The sequence below is a fragment of the Uloborus diversus genome, chromosome 2 (genome assembly GCF_026930045.1).
Source record: "Uloborus diversus isolate 005 chromosome 2, Udiv.v.3.1, whole genome shotgun sequence".
Taxonomy (NCBI): Eukaryota; Metazoa; Arthropoda; class Arachnida; order Araneae; family Uloboridae; genus Uloborus; species Uloborus diversus.
In genome coordinates, this window is record NC_072732.1 from 181,050,270 (window position 1) to 181,068,218 (window position 17,949).

Genomic DNA, 17,949 nt, shown 5'->3' on the forward strand with positions numbered 1-17,949 from the left:
AAGATATTTTTTTATCAACATGTTCAAAGTCTTTACATTTTATGCAAAAATTTTCAGAAAGATTATAGCATTACTTACCAAGAAACAATTTTTTTAATAAACAACATCTTCTCAGTTTGAGTGTCTCAAAAATGATAAAAAATGCAAAATCGCCGAATTTCAAAAGGCTATAAAATCAAAACGAATTGATATTGAAAGAAAAAAAATTAGGGGGTTGCTTATAACCATAAAGGGATGAAGTATACCAAGTTTTATCAAATTCCGAGACGGTGGGTGTTAAAATCCCATTTTTGTGGTTGATTTGACGTGGAATGACCCTATAAGATATATACTAATAAGATATATTTGACTCTTTTCCAAGCACTTGAAAACAAAGCTTTTAGAAGAATACTTACTGCGTCCTGCATTATCCAGGTTAATGCAAGAAGCATTAATTAAAAATCAAAAAAGGGAGATAATGTAAAAATTAAAGTACTTTTCCTTTGTTCTCCGACCACTTGGCATTCTCATTTCCAAGAAGGAATTATAGCAGTGTAATTTAACAAAATTTGTATTTCCCTTAAAACATAAGAAGAAAGGTTGAAATTAAAGTGACTGGGAGAGGGGATGGAAAGGAGGATTAGCTGATTAGCCTCCAAGAACAAAACGAGAGGTAACATTTATATTTTATTCTTCTTTCAGATACATTAGCGAGTTGCTGGACTAACAGCCCATACTCTTATTGTATTGTCCGTGTAACCTGCAAACAAAGTTTGTCCATCAGCAGACCAAGCCATAGAAATACATTGAGGAGGTTCAGCTTTGGAATTATGTGTTACTACATCTGGTCTCAATTCATCAACCATATTCTTTCCTTCCAGATCCTACAAAAATAAACAAATAAAATAAATGAAAAATGTAACAATTACCGATAGTTTAAATCGATTCATGCATAATTTGGAAAGCATTGAATACCTATTACTCTTAATATTTTAATTGAATATTCAGGTAATATTTTTCATGGCAATAATCTCCAAGTGGATCTAAGCAACTTTTCACTCTTTTTAATTAAGCTTTTAAAATAAAATATTTAACATTTCATATGACTCAGTGAGAAGCAAAGGGATGTAAGTGGACATTTTCAAGTTTTGAGTAAAACACGTTTAAAGATAACATCCTAGGTAGACTTTCATTGAATTTTTTTTCTCTAAATCATGCTGTATAGCAGCAACTATCAGGGCTACTAGTACCATCTTTTGCCCGAAGACGGAGGAGAGGTTCACCTACCATGTGTACTGGTTATTTCCAAATTTTTAATGTTGCCACTTATATCCCTTTGCTTCTCACTGTCTCATATGACGAAAAACTTATCCAAGTATTTACTTAATTCATTAAAAACCACTCATACAAATATTTGAAATTATGATAATGTCTTTTAGCTGCATGTTTATTTAACTAAAAATTTAACAGGCTTTAAAAATTCAAAAACATGTACAAAAGAAATTACTGTAGAAAATTAAGTCACTTATGCAAGTATATCTGGTACAGGAGATATTTTATTTTAAGGGCTTTCAAACATTTTTTTTTAAATTTAAGTAAATTTTATTATTTTTTTTTAAAGCCATAACATGCATACTTGTTTTGTAATCAAAAATTTACTTTCAAAATTTTAAGATATTGCCTACTTTTTTTTAAATTCAAAAAATTAAGGAAAATTTCAATTTTTTAAAATCTTTGTTTTTTGTTTTTAATATTTAAAAAACTTTTTGCTAAACAATAACCATTATCATCTCTAAAAATCTGTGTATTAATTTGCTTTTGTGTTTATTAGAAAATTTTCTGTGATTAATTATGTAAAAAATCGTATTAAAAAATGGTTTTTAAAGGTTTAACATGTTCTAAACATTTAAGTAATTTAAAATGCTTATCCCATGCCCAGTTTTGTTAAACATATTATCTTAATTGCAAAAAGTATTACTTTAAAGCTGTATTGTTAATAGAAAAAAAGCCTTAGGGATTCTTATGACATGAAAACACAAAAAAATGATCGAGAAAAATCAATTAAAAATTTTTCTTTTGCATAAGAATACATTGCGAGCATGACCTAAAATCACTCATAACTTTTCAAATATTTGAACTAAAGCAATGAAACATTTCCCCTGTGTTTGGACTGGTTTTTAGTTTTGAAATAAGCAATAAATTTTTTTTTCATCGTTTGATCATTTTTGAGGTACTGTAACCCCTTAATAAGTATTAGGATGATTTATACTGCTTGCTTAGTAAGCTAAGCAATACATTATTAACAGAAACATTACCCAAATCTTGATGCTGGGCCCTGTTGCTACGCATAACCAATATCGGTTAGGACTGAAACATAGAGCATTGATAATGTCTGTATGATCTAAAGTATACAAATGCTTTCCTTCATTTAAATCCCAGAGCATGGCTTTGCAATCCTATAAAAAATAAGAGAAAATAATTATACCTAATCAAAAATATTTATTATCATAAGACTACTTTCATTTTATACAAACACTATTACAAAGAAGATCAAGAATATGTTAAATAATAGAGATGGAACAGAGCTGCAAATAATGAGCTGTGATTTGGCTTATAACAAATTATGTTGTGAATACTTCTTGCACCAGTAGTACAGGGTTGTTAACCATGGCAAAACAAAGTTGAGGAGCTTTTTGTGATGATTTTGAGAAAGATTTCAAAATTTTGTGGTGCAGCTTGGTATTTTTTGAGTTTTGATAATTAAATAGCAAAATGTAGTGGAAAAAAAAATATAACAACCTTCATGAGCTATATCTTTGACAAGCATGCTAAGCATTCAAGCTAAATTTAGCAAATCGTGCTGGCTCAAATTAATCCGGCTGGAACTGGATCAACATTTCTGAATGGGCACAGATATCTTCAGTAAATTAAATATAAGAAAGGTTGAAAATATTGGTCTTCAAAAAGCTATTAATGCTTTAGTGGTAGAAGGGCATAGTTGACAAAAATGAAAGAGTTACAGAAATGAATGCAAACAGCTTTCAAAATTTAATGAAAAATCGTAACAGGGGTCAGAGTTAAAATTAAAAAGTCCCAGGACATTGACAGCTTTACAGACGGCTTTCGGAGCACATGTGGAACCTACAGTACATGACCATTGAAACATGTGTTTAAAGAATGAAGAATTTTAATAATGGCAAGACCAAGCAAGCAGCGAAAATTTAAGAAATACGTCTTTTAAACATTAAAAAAGAATTATATTAATCTTTTGTGTAATATAAGTAAAGATAAGTAAACTTTTCTTGTGTCATGAATTTCAAAGATTAAGATACAGAGGTCAATGTCACAATCTGGTAAGTTAGTGCCAAATTTCCTTTCATCATCTCTGCAATTACATTTAAAATGGACTGGTGCTGCCATCTAGTACGCTAAGAGAGAAATAAAATGTATTCCGGGCAATATAAATGAATTGGTTTTAATAGTTTCGTCTCGTTAATATTGCACACTCCAGCATGGCACTGGGAAGGGGTTAAAGTAAGTTTATAGCAATGAAAAAGTCTTTTCATACAAGGATATGATAATTTTCAAACTTTATGCAAAAGGATTGAAGTGTTAAATACAACAATCAATTCTCTGTGCTCAAGCTCAAGTTTTAATCAGTTAAATCAAGGGTGCCCCCCTCCCTAGAGAAAGGGCACACTGCCCCTACATTTTGCAAAGACCCTCCCTCCAAAAAAAGCAAGAGCCCAACTAAGAATGAGAAAAATACCTCTCAAAACACCCCCCCCCCTAAAAAGTTCAACGGCAGTCTGTGTCATGACCACTCCACTCCCTAAGTGAGCACCCCTGGTTAAATAAACACCTTTGTGCATAAAAAGTAAAATAAGAATTAATGTCATGTACCCACATTATTATCTTATAATTTTCAGTTTTGTTTTTTCAATGCTTTTCAAAAAATGTCATTTAAATTTTAAACATATTAAAAATCAAATGCTTATTTCTTTCTTCCCTAAAACTAAGTTCACAAAAAAATAAATAAAATTGAAATACATTAAATAAAAAAAGCTATCCTAAATTGGCATATGATTGCTCAAAAACTATCGTACATGGAAATTAAGTTCACAAAATATATATATATATATATATATATATATATATATATATATATATATATATATATAACAAAAGCTATCCTACATTAGCATATAATAGTTTCCAAACTGAAAAATAATTGAAATCATACTTGCCAACTTTAAAAGAAATAAAAACAGGAGATTTCACTAAGGTATATTTGTGATTCACCAGCGACATATCTTCATAACAGAATTATTAAATTATGCTTTTGAATAACATGAATACAAAATTTAAAGTGATTTTTTTTTTTTTTTGCAGATGTAAGCAAGTTGCAAGACAGACATACTGCAAAGGAAAAACCAAATAATAAAGAATGAGTTTGCTTTAAGTTTTGTACGTTCCCCAGTCTCAACCAAAAAAGTTACTAAATTCCAAAAAAAATAAAAAAAAAATGATGAAAATAAAATATAAAATAAGTAGGTATAGGGTAGCACATGTTAAAAGTACTCAAAATAATTGAAATATTTTCAAGATGCAAAAGGATTGAAACTGCTGCAATTTTCGGCAAAGCACGTGCATGTTTCGTTGAACATGCAATGTGGAAAGCTTCCAAAAAATTAATTTTTACCAAATGAGCTATTAATTGGAAAAATTCTTATTCCCTGACATTGGTAGACTAGAAAAGGTGTAAACAGCGCCATCTATTGATAAGAAAATTAAACTTATTGATGATTGACTGAAAAAAACTGCAAAAACGGAAGAAAATCTTAAAAACAGGAAATTGGGTGATGGAAGCAAAAAACGGGAGTCTCCTGTTAAAAACAGTAGAGATGGCAAGTATGTGAAATGTTTGAAAGATGCAAAAAGATTGAAATCTTATACACAGCAATAAATTTTCCGCGAAGCACGTGGCTCTGTGTTTGTATACTTTTATTCCATTACTTTATATTTTAAATAGCTTTTCAATAAATCTTCTACTTTAGCTCATAACAAATTAAAAATCTAATTCTACCTTTCCGATCCGATGTTTCCCTGAAATAAAGTTCACAAAAAGAAAATAACAATAATCATAAAATAAATTATTAAAATAAAAAAAGCTGTCCTACATTTGAACATAAGAGCTTTCAAACTGGGGGGAAAAAAAAAAAAAAAAAAAAAAAAAAAAAATAATAATAAAAAAAAAATATTTGAAGGATTCAAAAAGATATCTTATACACAGCAATAAATTTTCTGCGAAGCATGGGGGGTCCATGTTTGCACTTTTATTTATCGTTTTAATCTTCCATTTTTTAACAGGTTTTCAACAAATATTTTATTTTAATTAAGAAGTAATTGAGAAGCAAATGTTTATCCCTTTCAAATTTGATACTTAGAGCCAGATTTGAAAGTGTGGAGGCCTTTAATCAGGGTTCGAAAAGATTATATTTTCGAAAATATCCGATACTTTGATATATATCCAAATATTTTGATATATATCAGGGTTCATACTCAATTTGGATAAAAAAATTCCATGACTTTTTCATGACTTAAAAAAAAATTTCATGACCTTATTACACAAAGAGAATAGTATCATTTAATGTCAAACTTGCCAATTTTCGGAAATAGGCTTTAGAAAAACTTTTACGTGAATACCAGTACCTCATTGGGGCACTTGTTAATGAAAAAATATCGGTACACATTGCAGAGACTAATAAATTATTGTTTGTCTTTAGCATATAACCTCAAAGCAAAGTAAAAACATAGTGAAATATAATACACTGATGTTTAAATGTCTAATCTATATATATAATTCTCTTACGTGCCGGCAAATGAAGGGGTGAATTTCTAAACCTCTGTTGGCAACACTTCTATATATATAATTCTCTTACGTGCCGGCAAATGAAGGGGTGAATTTCTAAACCTCTGTTGGCAACACTTCGCCGATAAATCATGTAAACAAACTTCTACGTTGTTTTGAAATCTTGAATCACAGAATACTCAACGAACTTTTTTTTTTTTTTTGAGATGAGTTTGAGTCGGGCTGTGGCCCATTTCAACCTTAATCAGCAAAGAAAAGCTCAAAGAAGGCAGGAAACCGTTCTTGAATCCAATTTAAGACGAGCCATTTCCAGAGTTGTATTCTCTGATTCGCTGCCGATAATTTTTAGCGGCTGGGGAATTTTCAGTCAGCAGTTCCTTCAACAGATCAGGTGCGTCACACAATGCCGGTAACCGCACCTTTCCGTCATGGCAACATTTAGTATATTTATTTGCAGTATTACGCTCTTTCTGCCAATAAAGAGCACCACAAAATTCGCATTCTTCACACATTGCTCCACAATCATGTTCATCGGCAATGTTGTTTTGAACGCGTAGGCGCTTTGAGCGTCGTCTATTCTCTGCTTCAGTACGACAGTTCAGTTCAAAATGAATAACCGAGAAAGATTTACTTTATTCCTTTTATTCTCAGCTGAAAGGTTTCGCCAAATTTGTTTAGGGTTATAGTAGTTTTAGTATTGTGCAAGCAAAGTAGCCTTGGCGAGTTTTCGCGTTTTTAGTTAAACCACTTTTTGTTCGTGACGTGGCAAGGATTCAGAATAACAACAAAAAGGACAAACGTTTGAGAAAATATGTTTGGTGCTCTCTGAGCCTGTTTTTAGTCATGGCCAGCTCTATGTGGCATTATCAAGAACAAGATCTTTTGAAGCAGTGTCAGTTGTGGCTCCCAAACGGGACATTTTTAATTGTGTATATGAGGAAGTTTTCTCAGATTAGAATATATAAGAGTGTAAATATGTAAATATATATAAGAGTGTAAATAATGTAAATACATCCCTCGGGGGAGCCTGTAACCCCTAGAGGGCGCGTCCCCAGGTGGCGGATAGGGGAATGCCTTCATTGGTTTTCCAATGGGTGGTAGAAGGGAAATAAAATACCTTCCGCGGACCAACAGGTAGAAGTGCAATCTCTCCAAAGCAATGACAGACACTTTTGTATCTATAATGGTAAAGTTGTGCACATTGCCAAGGCAGTCATCTTACATACAGCAAAGTTAAACTGTCGAAAATCTGGCTAAAGGAGACAAATTAACATTATGAACGTAATTTTCATATTGGTTAAATGGATGGTGACCTAAATGCAATTACCAACTTTAATTTTTACGGAAAATTTTAGCTAGGCTAATGTATTGGCATACAGCGAGCGAGCGAAGCGAGCATGGATCGCGAAGCGATCCACAGGGAACTGCGTAAGCAGTTCCGGGGGTTGGCGAGCGATAGCGAGCAGGGGGAGATAGCCCCCTAGTAAATATTTAATAAATAAGGCAGAATAGTAATAATTGGACAAATATTGCATGAGTCATTATTACTAAGTTTCCAATAATAAATTCACTTCATAAAAACATTGCACTTTGGTGTCAGTAGTACACAAATCACCCATGTAACTTGACCGTATATTTGTTCATTAAAGTAAAGTCAAGTTTTTCAGTAAATTCATTTTTCTAAACCAGAAATTTCAACTGGCCACAAGGATCAGTTTTGCGAGCTGTATATTGGGCATCACTGTTTAAGAATATTATAATTCCCCTATTTCCATGTTCTATTGCCTGACTAAAGTCTTCAATTTTTAAAGTCTTCAACATATTGAGATAAGCTCTGATGAAATTAATAATGAATTTTTCACAAGTAGTTGAAACGAACTCGGATGCGATTTAATTGCACTTTTTGAGGGGGCGTGGCAAAATCAAGAACGTGCATGTCTACTACTACAGAATATAAAATATAAGAAGTGCTGAAAATGATGGTGAATTCAAACTTAGTGATGCTTCAGTAGTGAAATCACACTACGAAAATAGGCGAGCGGCTGTTACAGAAGCGGATGAAATTGGATTCCAAAACTCGCATTTGTTTTTCAGATTGTTCAATTTACATGCAATATTACTAAATCACTCAATATTTCTAGCGCTCTTTTAGCTATTGTTATTTTCTTACTTTCTAAGACATTTTTCCATGGCTTAAAATAAATTTCCATGACTTTTAATGAAAATATTAATTTTCCATGACTTTTCCAGGTCTGAAATTTGATTATTTTTTTTCCATGACTTTCCAGGATTTCCATGACCCGTACGAACCCTGATATATGTATATATCCGATATTTTCGACCCGTGAAAGTTAGAATATTTTTCAAAATTTTATTGTGGAGGCCCCGGTTCAGTAGCCCCGCCAGCCCTCCCCTAAATCCGGCCCTGTCGATACTACTCCCTGAAATGAAGTTCACAAAAAAAAAAAAAAAAAAAAAAAAAAAAAAAAAAAAAAAACTACATTTGCATAATAAAAAAATCTAAGAAGCCGTATTGATAGCTTCTGAACTTTATATCACCTTATCGTAGAATTGCCGACAGAGAGGGCGTAAGGTCTATCCCCCCCTCTAAAGTTTCACACAATAAGCTCTTTGAAACGAGCTGATGACATGACTTAATTTTACTCCAATTTAATGTCATTTTCTCATTATTGGCGGTTTTAATATGATTCAATAGTTTCTCTAAATATCATATATTTCTCTAAAAACAATGGTCAAATTGAAACCAGATTAAAAAAAAAAAAAAAAAAAAAAACCCCGCCAAATTGGCGACCAAAAGACTGCCGATATATTGCCAAGTGTCTGCCTAACACCACATGAGTTTACATCGAAATTAATAATGATTTCCCTGCCAAAAAGGGGCAAAAGACCCCTTTGGAGCATACGAATGCAACCAAAAAGGAAGGTGCACAACTAGATCCCACTAAGAGTCTACGTACTAAATTTTAACTTTCTAGGACATTCCGTTCTTGAGTTATGCAACATGCATACACACATATGTACATACAGAGTCATGAGAAAATTCGTTGTAATTAACTCGGGGTTCGCAAAATGGATATTTCGGGTGTCTGTATGTTCCTAGGCACATATCCACGTGTGGTCAGGTTGAAAAAAAAAAAAAACTCAACATACATTTGAGGGTGAGCAAAATGGAAATTAAGGCAGATTTTTGGGTGAACACTTTTTCGCGATTACAATACTTTCTTTTTTGTAAAAAGCAGCACATAGGGAAGTGGTTTATAGCACTACTCTCTCCAATGACAAAGCTTCTTTTTTCTTTCAGCCATTTTTCTGATCATTAGAAGCAATCTGATTGGTCAAGCTGTGTACGTTCGCAAAAAGAAAATCCGTGAACTGATATTGTTTCAAAAGGCGTCAAAAGTAAGATTTTCATAGCTGAGAGACTTAAGAGACTAAGAAAAAAAAAAAAAAAAAAAAAAGATAAATAGCTATAGACTAGTTCCGAGGCCTGTACAATTCTAGGCTTTGCAACTAACAGTCTTTCACAATGGTTTCTCGCGGTCAGTCATTTAATTATTTTCTGGAAAGAGTTCCCCCCTTTCACAGAGCCCCCAAGTACCCACAAAATTGGCCACCACCCTATGCTGTTGGTACATACATATCTAAGGGACTCCTTAAGAGAAAGAAGGCACCATGACATGTTTCCTGGGATGTTAAGCTATCGAGGTTCCACTGTAATATCAGGGGTCAATAAAGATGTTGCGTCTTGGGTCCCCATTTTGTGAAAAAACAAAATATTTTTGTGATAGAGAAATTGCGAATTTGTCCATTTCCACCCGCAGACAAAAATTAAAACAGTTAAATATTTAAAAGTACAACCTTGATATCTCAAATCTCTCGGGACAGGAAAAAAATTCGAGATATCGAGTTTTTGAGTTATCAAGGTTTTGAAAAAATTACACTAGAAATTCTCACAATTACATACACGTACGCTATATGCATTTATATATGTAATATGAGACCATTTTGAATTACGATCAATAAAGTAGTCTTCAATATTTTACTAGATTTGAAATTTTATAATTATTGAAATGAACAACAACTTCAACTTGGTTTTACACCTAAAAATTGAAAAATCCTTATCTTCAACTAGTAGCTTCCCACATTCAAAAAAGTTTTCAGTAGCCATTTTGTAGGAGTTAAAAAAGCAGACTGATGAAAATGAGGAACGCATTTTCCGTTTTCACTTGAAATCTGACTGGCGAAAAATCAACACCCTTTCCTCAAAGTGGACAACATGTTCGAGAGAAGTGCACAAAGATTCTAAACTCTGGGGAAAACACAGCACCCCTTTCATACCAACACTTCCCTATTATCTTGCTTCAATCCCCTAATCAAAGTTTCCAAGAAGAGAGATGAAAACTGGTCCCTGGAACTGGTTTTACTACAAAAATTGTCTAAGAAAAACAACTGAAACTTGCTTTTGTGCGAAAATTTCGACATATTAAGGGTTTCGAAAAATAAATTTTGAGATAACTATGGAAAATACATTGGGGTTTTTATAGAAAATGCAGGGGAAAAATGTTTTTTTTTTTTTTCGTGACATCAAGGGTCTCGAGATAAGGAGGTTCGAGATATCAAGGTTCGACTGTATATCATGGTAGCTACATTTTATTATATTTAGATATCAATAAATGAACTTTAGTTGTTTTAAAACAACAATTAAAATGTTGCATAAACATTCTTGAAACATTTTGACATTTCTTAAAAACAATAATGCCAGTAATAGTCACCCATAAGAATATGTTTAAAAGTAACATTTTATTTAAAACACCAAAGCAGCGTTTTTACGTTTTTGAAGGGACTGTAATAAAAAAGCATACAAATGAAAAAATGTATAATAGGTATAGGTTAATGTGTGTTAAACTTTGCAGGGACCAATTTAAAAAATGTACAAAAGAGAAACGTATAAACAGTGCTTCACTGTACAGTCAATTCCCACTACAACGCGATCCGACTTACGCGAAATGGCTATAATGCGATTTTTTCCCCCCGGTAAAGAATTTTATTCCCAACGGGAATTCTTCACCCACAACATGAAAATTTTTCAAAGGGAATCATGTTTTTTCGTGAATGGACCTTCATCCCTTTGACATTGCTGAGGGCGGAATTTCCCACACCGCACTAGTCTAAACATCGCTTATACAAATAACTACTCCTCATTTTCCATTTATAGTTTTCATTCTATACGGTAAAGTTGATGAAATATAATGACACCTAACAGCGCTGTTTCATTAAAAACTGTGAAGATAGAAGGAAAAAGAGAAAGTTTCAACAATAATAGTGCATTTGTTTTTCTTACTACATAATGTACATACCGTAGTGGTTTATTTTACGTCTTCCTTTCCCATTGAATTTGTGCATTGTAGCAATTTTTTATGTTAAATAAAACGTTTTTTTAAAAATTAAATACAATGAATAAAAATTCAATTTTTTGTTTAAGGATCAATAATGTATAGTTAAGAAATGATTTTTAACAGTTTGAGGTGGTGTTTACAAGTGTCTTTAATCGTATGGGTATGTTTATAAAAGTTTTTACACATACCCTTTTCCACAACGTGAAATTTCAACTTACGCAAAGGGTCTTGGAACGCACCCCTTGCATAAGTCGGGACTCGACTGCAGAAGTTACATACATATTTCAGTAAAAAAAATATATCAATCAGTCAAAAAAATTTACCTGATTTTTGAGATCATAGACTATAACCAATTATTAAATTATTGTATAAAACGTTTTCTTTATTTCTTAATATATTATTGAAAAATCTATTTCTTTTCATAAAACCAAAATATGAAGAAGCTGTGTGAAACTATCTTATTACTTCAAAAATAAATTAAACAAGTGAAATAAACAATATAAAAGAATTACACCATACCTTTCCACCAGAAGCACATAGTGATCCATCAGGTGAAACTGTAACAGTATTTAAATACCCATGATGTCCAATGTGATTTGTCTTCAAACGACAATTTGTAAGATTCCATACCTGAAAGGAAAACAAAAAAAGTTACTCAGGGTTGACAAGTTTTTGACTGCAGTTTTTACAGTCACGGCAAAATCCTTTGAGGACACAGTTTTTGACATTGTCAACATGGTTCATACTTGACTTTGAAAATTAAAAGTAAAGAGTTTTTAAGGAGTTCATTTTACTTTTCGGATGCAAAGAGATTGCTTTAATCAAAATGAAAGCATCTAGTCTGAAAACAGCAAACTTATTAAAGCAAAAAAAAAAAAAAAAAATTAGAATGATACTTTAACAAGGCTACAAGATGTAACATTATTAATAATTATCAGCATAATCGCCAGAAATTTAGAGTAAGGGAAAAAAAGTCTAACGAAAAATCGGATTTCTGGTATGAACAGAAGGGAAAAAATAAAAAGGAATTCTGGTAAAATTCGGTATAACGTAATTACTTGTATCGGATTGGCAGTAGAAGAAAATCTTTAAGGTTATGTAGAATAAAAAATAAAGAGTTTGTAAGGAGAAAATACCAAAATTCAAGAGTTTTAAGGGCCCTAATTTTCTTTCCTTAAAAAGTAGGAGTTTTTAGGAAGTCTACAAACCTAACTTAAATTTACCCTCACAAAGGATTCTTAGTTTTATAAGTTTCTATTCCATATACTAAAGGAAACTTTTTGACTGTTTCAGATGTTAAAAAAAAAAAAAAAAAAGAAAAAAAACACACAGCAAAAAAAAAAAAAATTAAATAAAAGAATGATCCACCAAGCTGCTTGTCAGTAGGGCAAAACAGATGAATAAAAGAGCTACTATTAGTTTAGACTAAAGAGCAGTGTAAATGACAGTACATCAAATAATAATAATGATGACTGATTTCTTCTGGTTCAGTCGGCAAACTATCACACTTATAGCTAAGATTTACTTCCCTATTACATTTACTCTTACTCTAAATCTATTTTCCTTCAAAGCATGCAGTGACAAAATATCAATTCTGAAGCATTTTGTACTTCAATTGCATTCAAGTTTAGAATGAATCAAGCCAAAACTGGAAAATATTCCCTTTAATTGATGCGGAACAGCATGGGCTATATTGGTTTTTTAAAACCTTTTCTACATACCCTCTCATCCTGAACTGAAATACAATTTCAACGATACGGCAGATTCAATTTCAAAAGCTGGGAATGGGAGAAAAGGGCAAAAAAAAAAAAAAAAAAAAAAAAAAGAAAAAAAAAGGGGAGCCTCCCATGCAGGGGCGGTCACAGGTGGGAGAATAGACACCGGTTGGCCTGGGCCTGAAAAGAGCGCAATGTTTTAACAAGAAGTTCCGTCTAGAACTAGACGAGCCTACTTTCCCGTATACCCATACTACTTTCTAGTACCTGCTCAATATTCTCAAAAATAGCTAAAATCGCAAATTTTTTCAAACATATTTTTTAAAATATTTTAAGCTGATTTCTAGGAATAAAATATTCCTTACTTTTCTTCAAAAAAACGAACAAATAAAATAGCAGCACCTTTTAAACAAAGCAGCTAATATACTTCTTTCCATTAAAATTTTTTTTAACAGCTTTCAAAACGAAAAAATAATAATAATAAGTGCATTAAAATAAATACATCATATAAAAAAAATCGCTTCTTTTTCCCCTGTTGCCAAAAATAATTTTTTAAACGAATTAATGCACTTACCAAAATAAAAAAAAAAAAACAATAAAATGTCAACTTAAAGAAATAATTTTCATTATCAAAAAAAAAAAATCGTCAGCTTATATTTTTTGAGTTTATTCACCGAAAACTAAATACCTAAATTAAAACTTTAGCGTGAAAATAAAAACAAATCATATCAACAATAATTATTTCACAGTTAAAACCACAGCAGCGGAGTCGGAGTCAATCTCATTTTGGGATAAAAGAGTCGGAGTCGAATATCCAAGAATCGGAGTCAATCATTTGTCCTCCGTGTATAAATGTTTGCCAAAGCTATGAAGTCAGAGTCGAAGTCGGGGAGTCGGAGTCCGATTAATTGTCGGGAACAGGAGTCAGAGTCGGTGTCAGGTGCCCCTAAATTCTCGGAGTCGGAGTCGGGAGTAGGTCGTCAAGAGCTATTTCCAACAAAGTTTGTTTGAAGTAAATCCGCCTTTAAGTTCGGAATCTATATTGACTTTCAATTTCCCCTTAGGCGCTAATGTTAAGAGATTTGAACTGTTCAAAATTGAACGAAAACTTGTTCAAATCAAAAAGATATTTTCGATACATGTTTTTTTATCAAAAGTTTTTCCCTACAAAGTTTGTTTGAAGCCACTTCGCTTCTAAGTTCAAGATTTATTTTTGATTTCAATTTCCCCGTAGGCGCTAATGTTAAGTTTTTTTGAACTGTTCAAAATTGAACAAAAAATTGTTCAGATCAAAAAATGAATTATGGGAATGAGATGTCCTCGCCGAGATCTTTCTAACAAAAAAAAATTTGTTCGAATCGGACTATTCATTCAAAAGTTATTAGGGGGGGACAGACAGACAGACATTTTCCCCCATCTCAATACCCTACTTTCCAATTTTTAATTTTTCAATATTTATCTAACTATTTTATTTATTTTTGACTTTTTTTGTTTTTCGGGATATTTTTAAGATGTATTAAGCCTTCTTTCATGCTTTTTTCTTCTTTCTCTGATTTTTACTGGGAAAGTAGGCTAAAAACTAGGTGTGAAATACAGGGGTAAACAATATGGAGTGGGGCCTGGAAAAGTCACTTGTAACGGGGCCCAAAATTTCTGTGCATGCCCCTGCTCTCATGAAAAACAAGAGTTATTAGGTCTGAAAATACAAATCAAAGATGCTTTAAACAATCAACTAAGTGCAAGAATATAAAAATAAAAACAAACCTTGACATATCGGTCCCAACCACAGGAAACAATAATTGGGTTATTATTATTGGGGGAAAATCGTACACAAGAAACCCAATCACTGTGTCCATCTTCCTAAAATAAAAATTAAAAAATACAGAATAAACATAATACATGAAAAAAAGCACAACATAAAAATTAAAACTAAAGGTGAAAGAGAAAATAATTACAGAGCGAACTGAAAGTGGTCATATTCCCCCTTCACACTGCCTGTAACAAAAAGTAATCTTGTTTTTGTCACCAACGTTTTTGTTTTCCTAGGTGGATTATCAAAGCGGTCAGTAAATTTCCATTTAACACTTTAACGGGCATTACATTTTTTGAAGCCAAACTGACACAACCTATGTTTGTTCCATTCTATATCGACTTGAATCACACATGGTATACTTCAACTTAACTGTCATCCAGGTTACACAACAGACAAGAAGTGAGTGGAACAGCAAGCTATTTTGCCAAGATGCACAAGGGGGGTGGGGGAGGTAAGCCTACTTAAGGATCACTCTGTATATCTGCTCTGAAACAACTTACTTTATCCCAGACAACAGTAACACTGGTATTCTGAACTCCGGTTAAAACTCAGACCAAGGCTTAAACCTTGAAGTTGAAAAACTACTCTATTCTCCATTCCGGTTTGGCGTCTAACTCTGTCACAGAACCAACGAAGAACGCCCACTTCCAGAGCTCGGCTTGTGACCAGGACTTACAAGGAGAGGTTACGGTCTCGGAAATTCAGATCGGGATGAGATTTGGCAGATTAGTAGTATCCCTTAAGGGTACTCTCAGGGTAAAGTAATAAAGCGCACTAGCCATAAAATTCCGAGAAAACAGCCTTTAAAGATTTACGCGCAACTTATTAACTAGTAGAGATTGTGCGTAAACAAGCGCCCGGCGGTCATGTGGGCAGCGCGCTGGGCTTCCATGCTGTCGATCCGGGTTCAAATCCACTGCGAGTGTTTTTTTTTTTTTTTGTTCATTTATAAAGTAACTGTTACAGCTTTGTACAATTTGAATTGAAGATAATGCGAAATTTTTAAACACGTAAAGCACTTTAATAGAGAAAATGGAGATAAATTAAATCGATACAAGTTAAAATTTGAATTACAACGGCTACAAAATTACAGTGGAGCTTAATTTATAGATGATTTTTAACAATATAGTTGTTATTTATATACATACACCAGAATGATATTTATCATAAAAACATGGAAAACTAAAACTGTTTTGATATCTCGCACAATTTATAAAGGAAGATTGCTTACAGGATCAACTTTTTTGTGAAAGAGTCGTTGGAAAACATACTTCATTTACATTCAGGAAAATTTCTCTTTTGTCAGAATGTTTAGAAGTATACCAGGTATATCGAATCATTTTATCAAAAATTGGCGATGACAGTTGATGGACAATTGATTGTATTTTTATGCAGTCTTCACGGGCATTTATTTCTCTATTATTTTCAACGAGAAACGCGCAATTATGTATATTTTTTATTAAATTCTTTACCTGTCTATAAAAATAGACGTCGCAAGGTTGAACAAGTGGAGTACATTTTGGTGGAATCCCTTTAACTGAAAAGTTGGAGATTTTTCATCATCCTGGAAAATTCGGTCGTATAGTTCAGGTTTTGTTTGTCCTCTCGAAGAGTCGATAATCAATAGAAATTCTTCCTTCCCCACATAAAACTTCAAGCAAACGGTTTAAAAATTCGATGTATAGTCTTGTCGTTACCTTTCCTGATTTCAAAGATGTTATTTTGACATTTTTATATTTTTGTTAGTATTTATCAATTGTTTTTTGAATTCGGGGGCCAAAAATAGCAGTTGCTTTTTGTAAAAAAACAAATACAAAGGGCAGAACTTTTCCAGACAGGGTAAAAGAATATTGAGCGGTATATGAATGCATTACTCTATTCATGTCGTGCCTTTTGACGAAAATAGTTTTACTTCCCTTTCGAGCCAAAGTCCTGTTGTACGCCGACTGATACTGACATCCTGGAAAAAGGAAATGGGAATTAAAATATTTTGTCAAAAGCAGGCGCGGATCCAGAGAGAGGGTTGTGGGGGGGGGGGGGGGTTCATGACCCATCTTTTAAATGACCAAATATAGAATAAAATTGCATTTTTGGGACATATTTTGAAAAAAAATTGCCCATTTCGCACAAAAATTACCCTTTTACCCCTCCCTTTCCGAAAATGACCTCCTCCTAAACCAGAAGCTGGATCCGCCCTTGGTCTGAAGATCGTAAAATAAGTTTTTAATTACTTACCAGTTTGGTCAGCATTGATAACATAATCGTTTTTGAAATTCGGTATCAACTTTAACGTCTGGATTACAAAAGTGTCTGCAGAAGCCAAAGTTTCTTCGATCGTCGCAGTTTCTCTTTTTGAAACAAATTTTGTGACTTTTCGCTGACGAATGGCATGCTTCCTTTTGAAATTTTTTTACCCAACTGTCAGATGTTTTAAATGCAAAATCTGTAAACTGTCGTGCTGCTGCTAAAGCCCACTGTTGCAAGTTCCGAGTAGTAACTTGTTGATAATTCTCTCGAGCTTCTAGAAAACGATCATATGTCCAAGAATTGATTACATCGTATTGATCCAACAGATTTCCTACATTTTTTATTTCTTTCTCCCATTGCGATAAATATTCATTTTTTTTAACCTTTTTTTTGTAAGGTTTGTAGATTCTATGAGGGGTGAGCCGTTGCTATGTTCACAACTTTAATTTTGTAATCCAAAGGAAGATGCTCTACCTCTCTTCTTTTTTTCTCTTTTGGTTCGTATTCAGCTGATGAGCTTTGAATTTCGACTTGCTCAAAAGGTTCCTCCTCACAGTTTTCATTTTCATGAGCAAGTTCGTCATCAGTTACAAATATTTTTTCAACCAGCATATCCATAGTACGTTCATAAATTTCTTCGCCCATTAACACTGCTTCATGAGAAATTGAACTTGATGATTCTGCTGCAATCAAATGGTTTTCAGTAAGCAAGCTCTCGTAATAAAAGACCGCATCTTTTAATCTCTGCTTCAACAATTCCTTGTGCAATGAATTTTGATCCATTTTGCCAACAGATTTTATTTGTTTCAGGATTACTTCAATAACCGACCATTTCGATTCACAATATTTTAAAAACTGAAATCCTTTTTCACGGTATAGAATGTTCCAGTCTAATATACAGCACAG

General features: G+C 32.8%; 1 protein-coding gene across 1 annotated transcript in view; it reads right to left on the reverse strand.

The window, feature by feature from the left end:
• Positions 1–653: 653 nt before the first annotated feature.
• LOC129217532 (guanine nucleotide-binding protein subunit beta-2-like 1) overlaps positions 654–17,949 on the reverse strand; it is a 37,965-nt gene continuing 20,669 nt past the window's right edge. Inside the window, exons 4-7 of the mRNA XM_054851849.1 lie at positions 14,748–14,843; positions 11,788–11,898; positions 2,295–2,435; positions 654–863 (exon numbers count right to left, since the gene is read on the reverse strand). Coding sequence (XP_054707824.1) covers positions 687–863; positions 2,295–2,435; positions 11,788–11,898; positions 14,748–14,843 — 525 coding nt within the window. The 3' untranslated portion in view covers positions 654–686. The remainder of the gene's footprint in view (positions 864–2,294; positions 2,436–11,787; positions 11,899–14,747; positions 14,844–17,949) is intronic.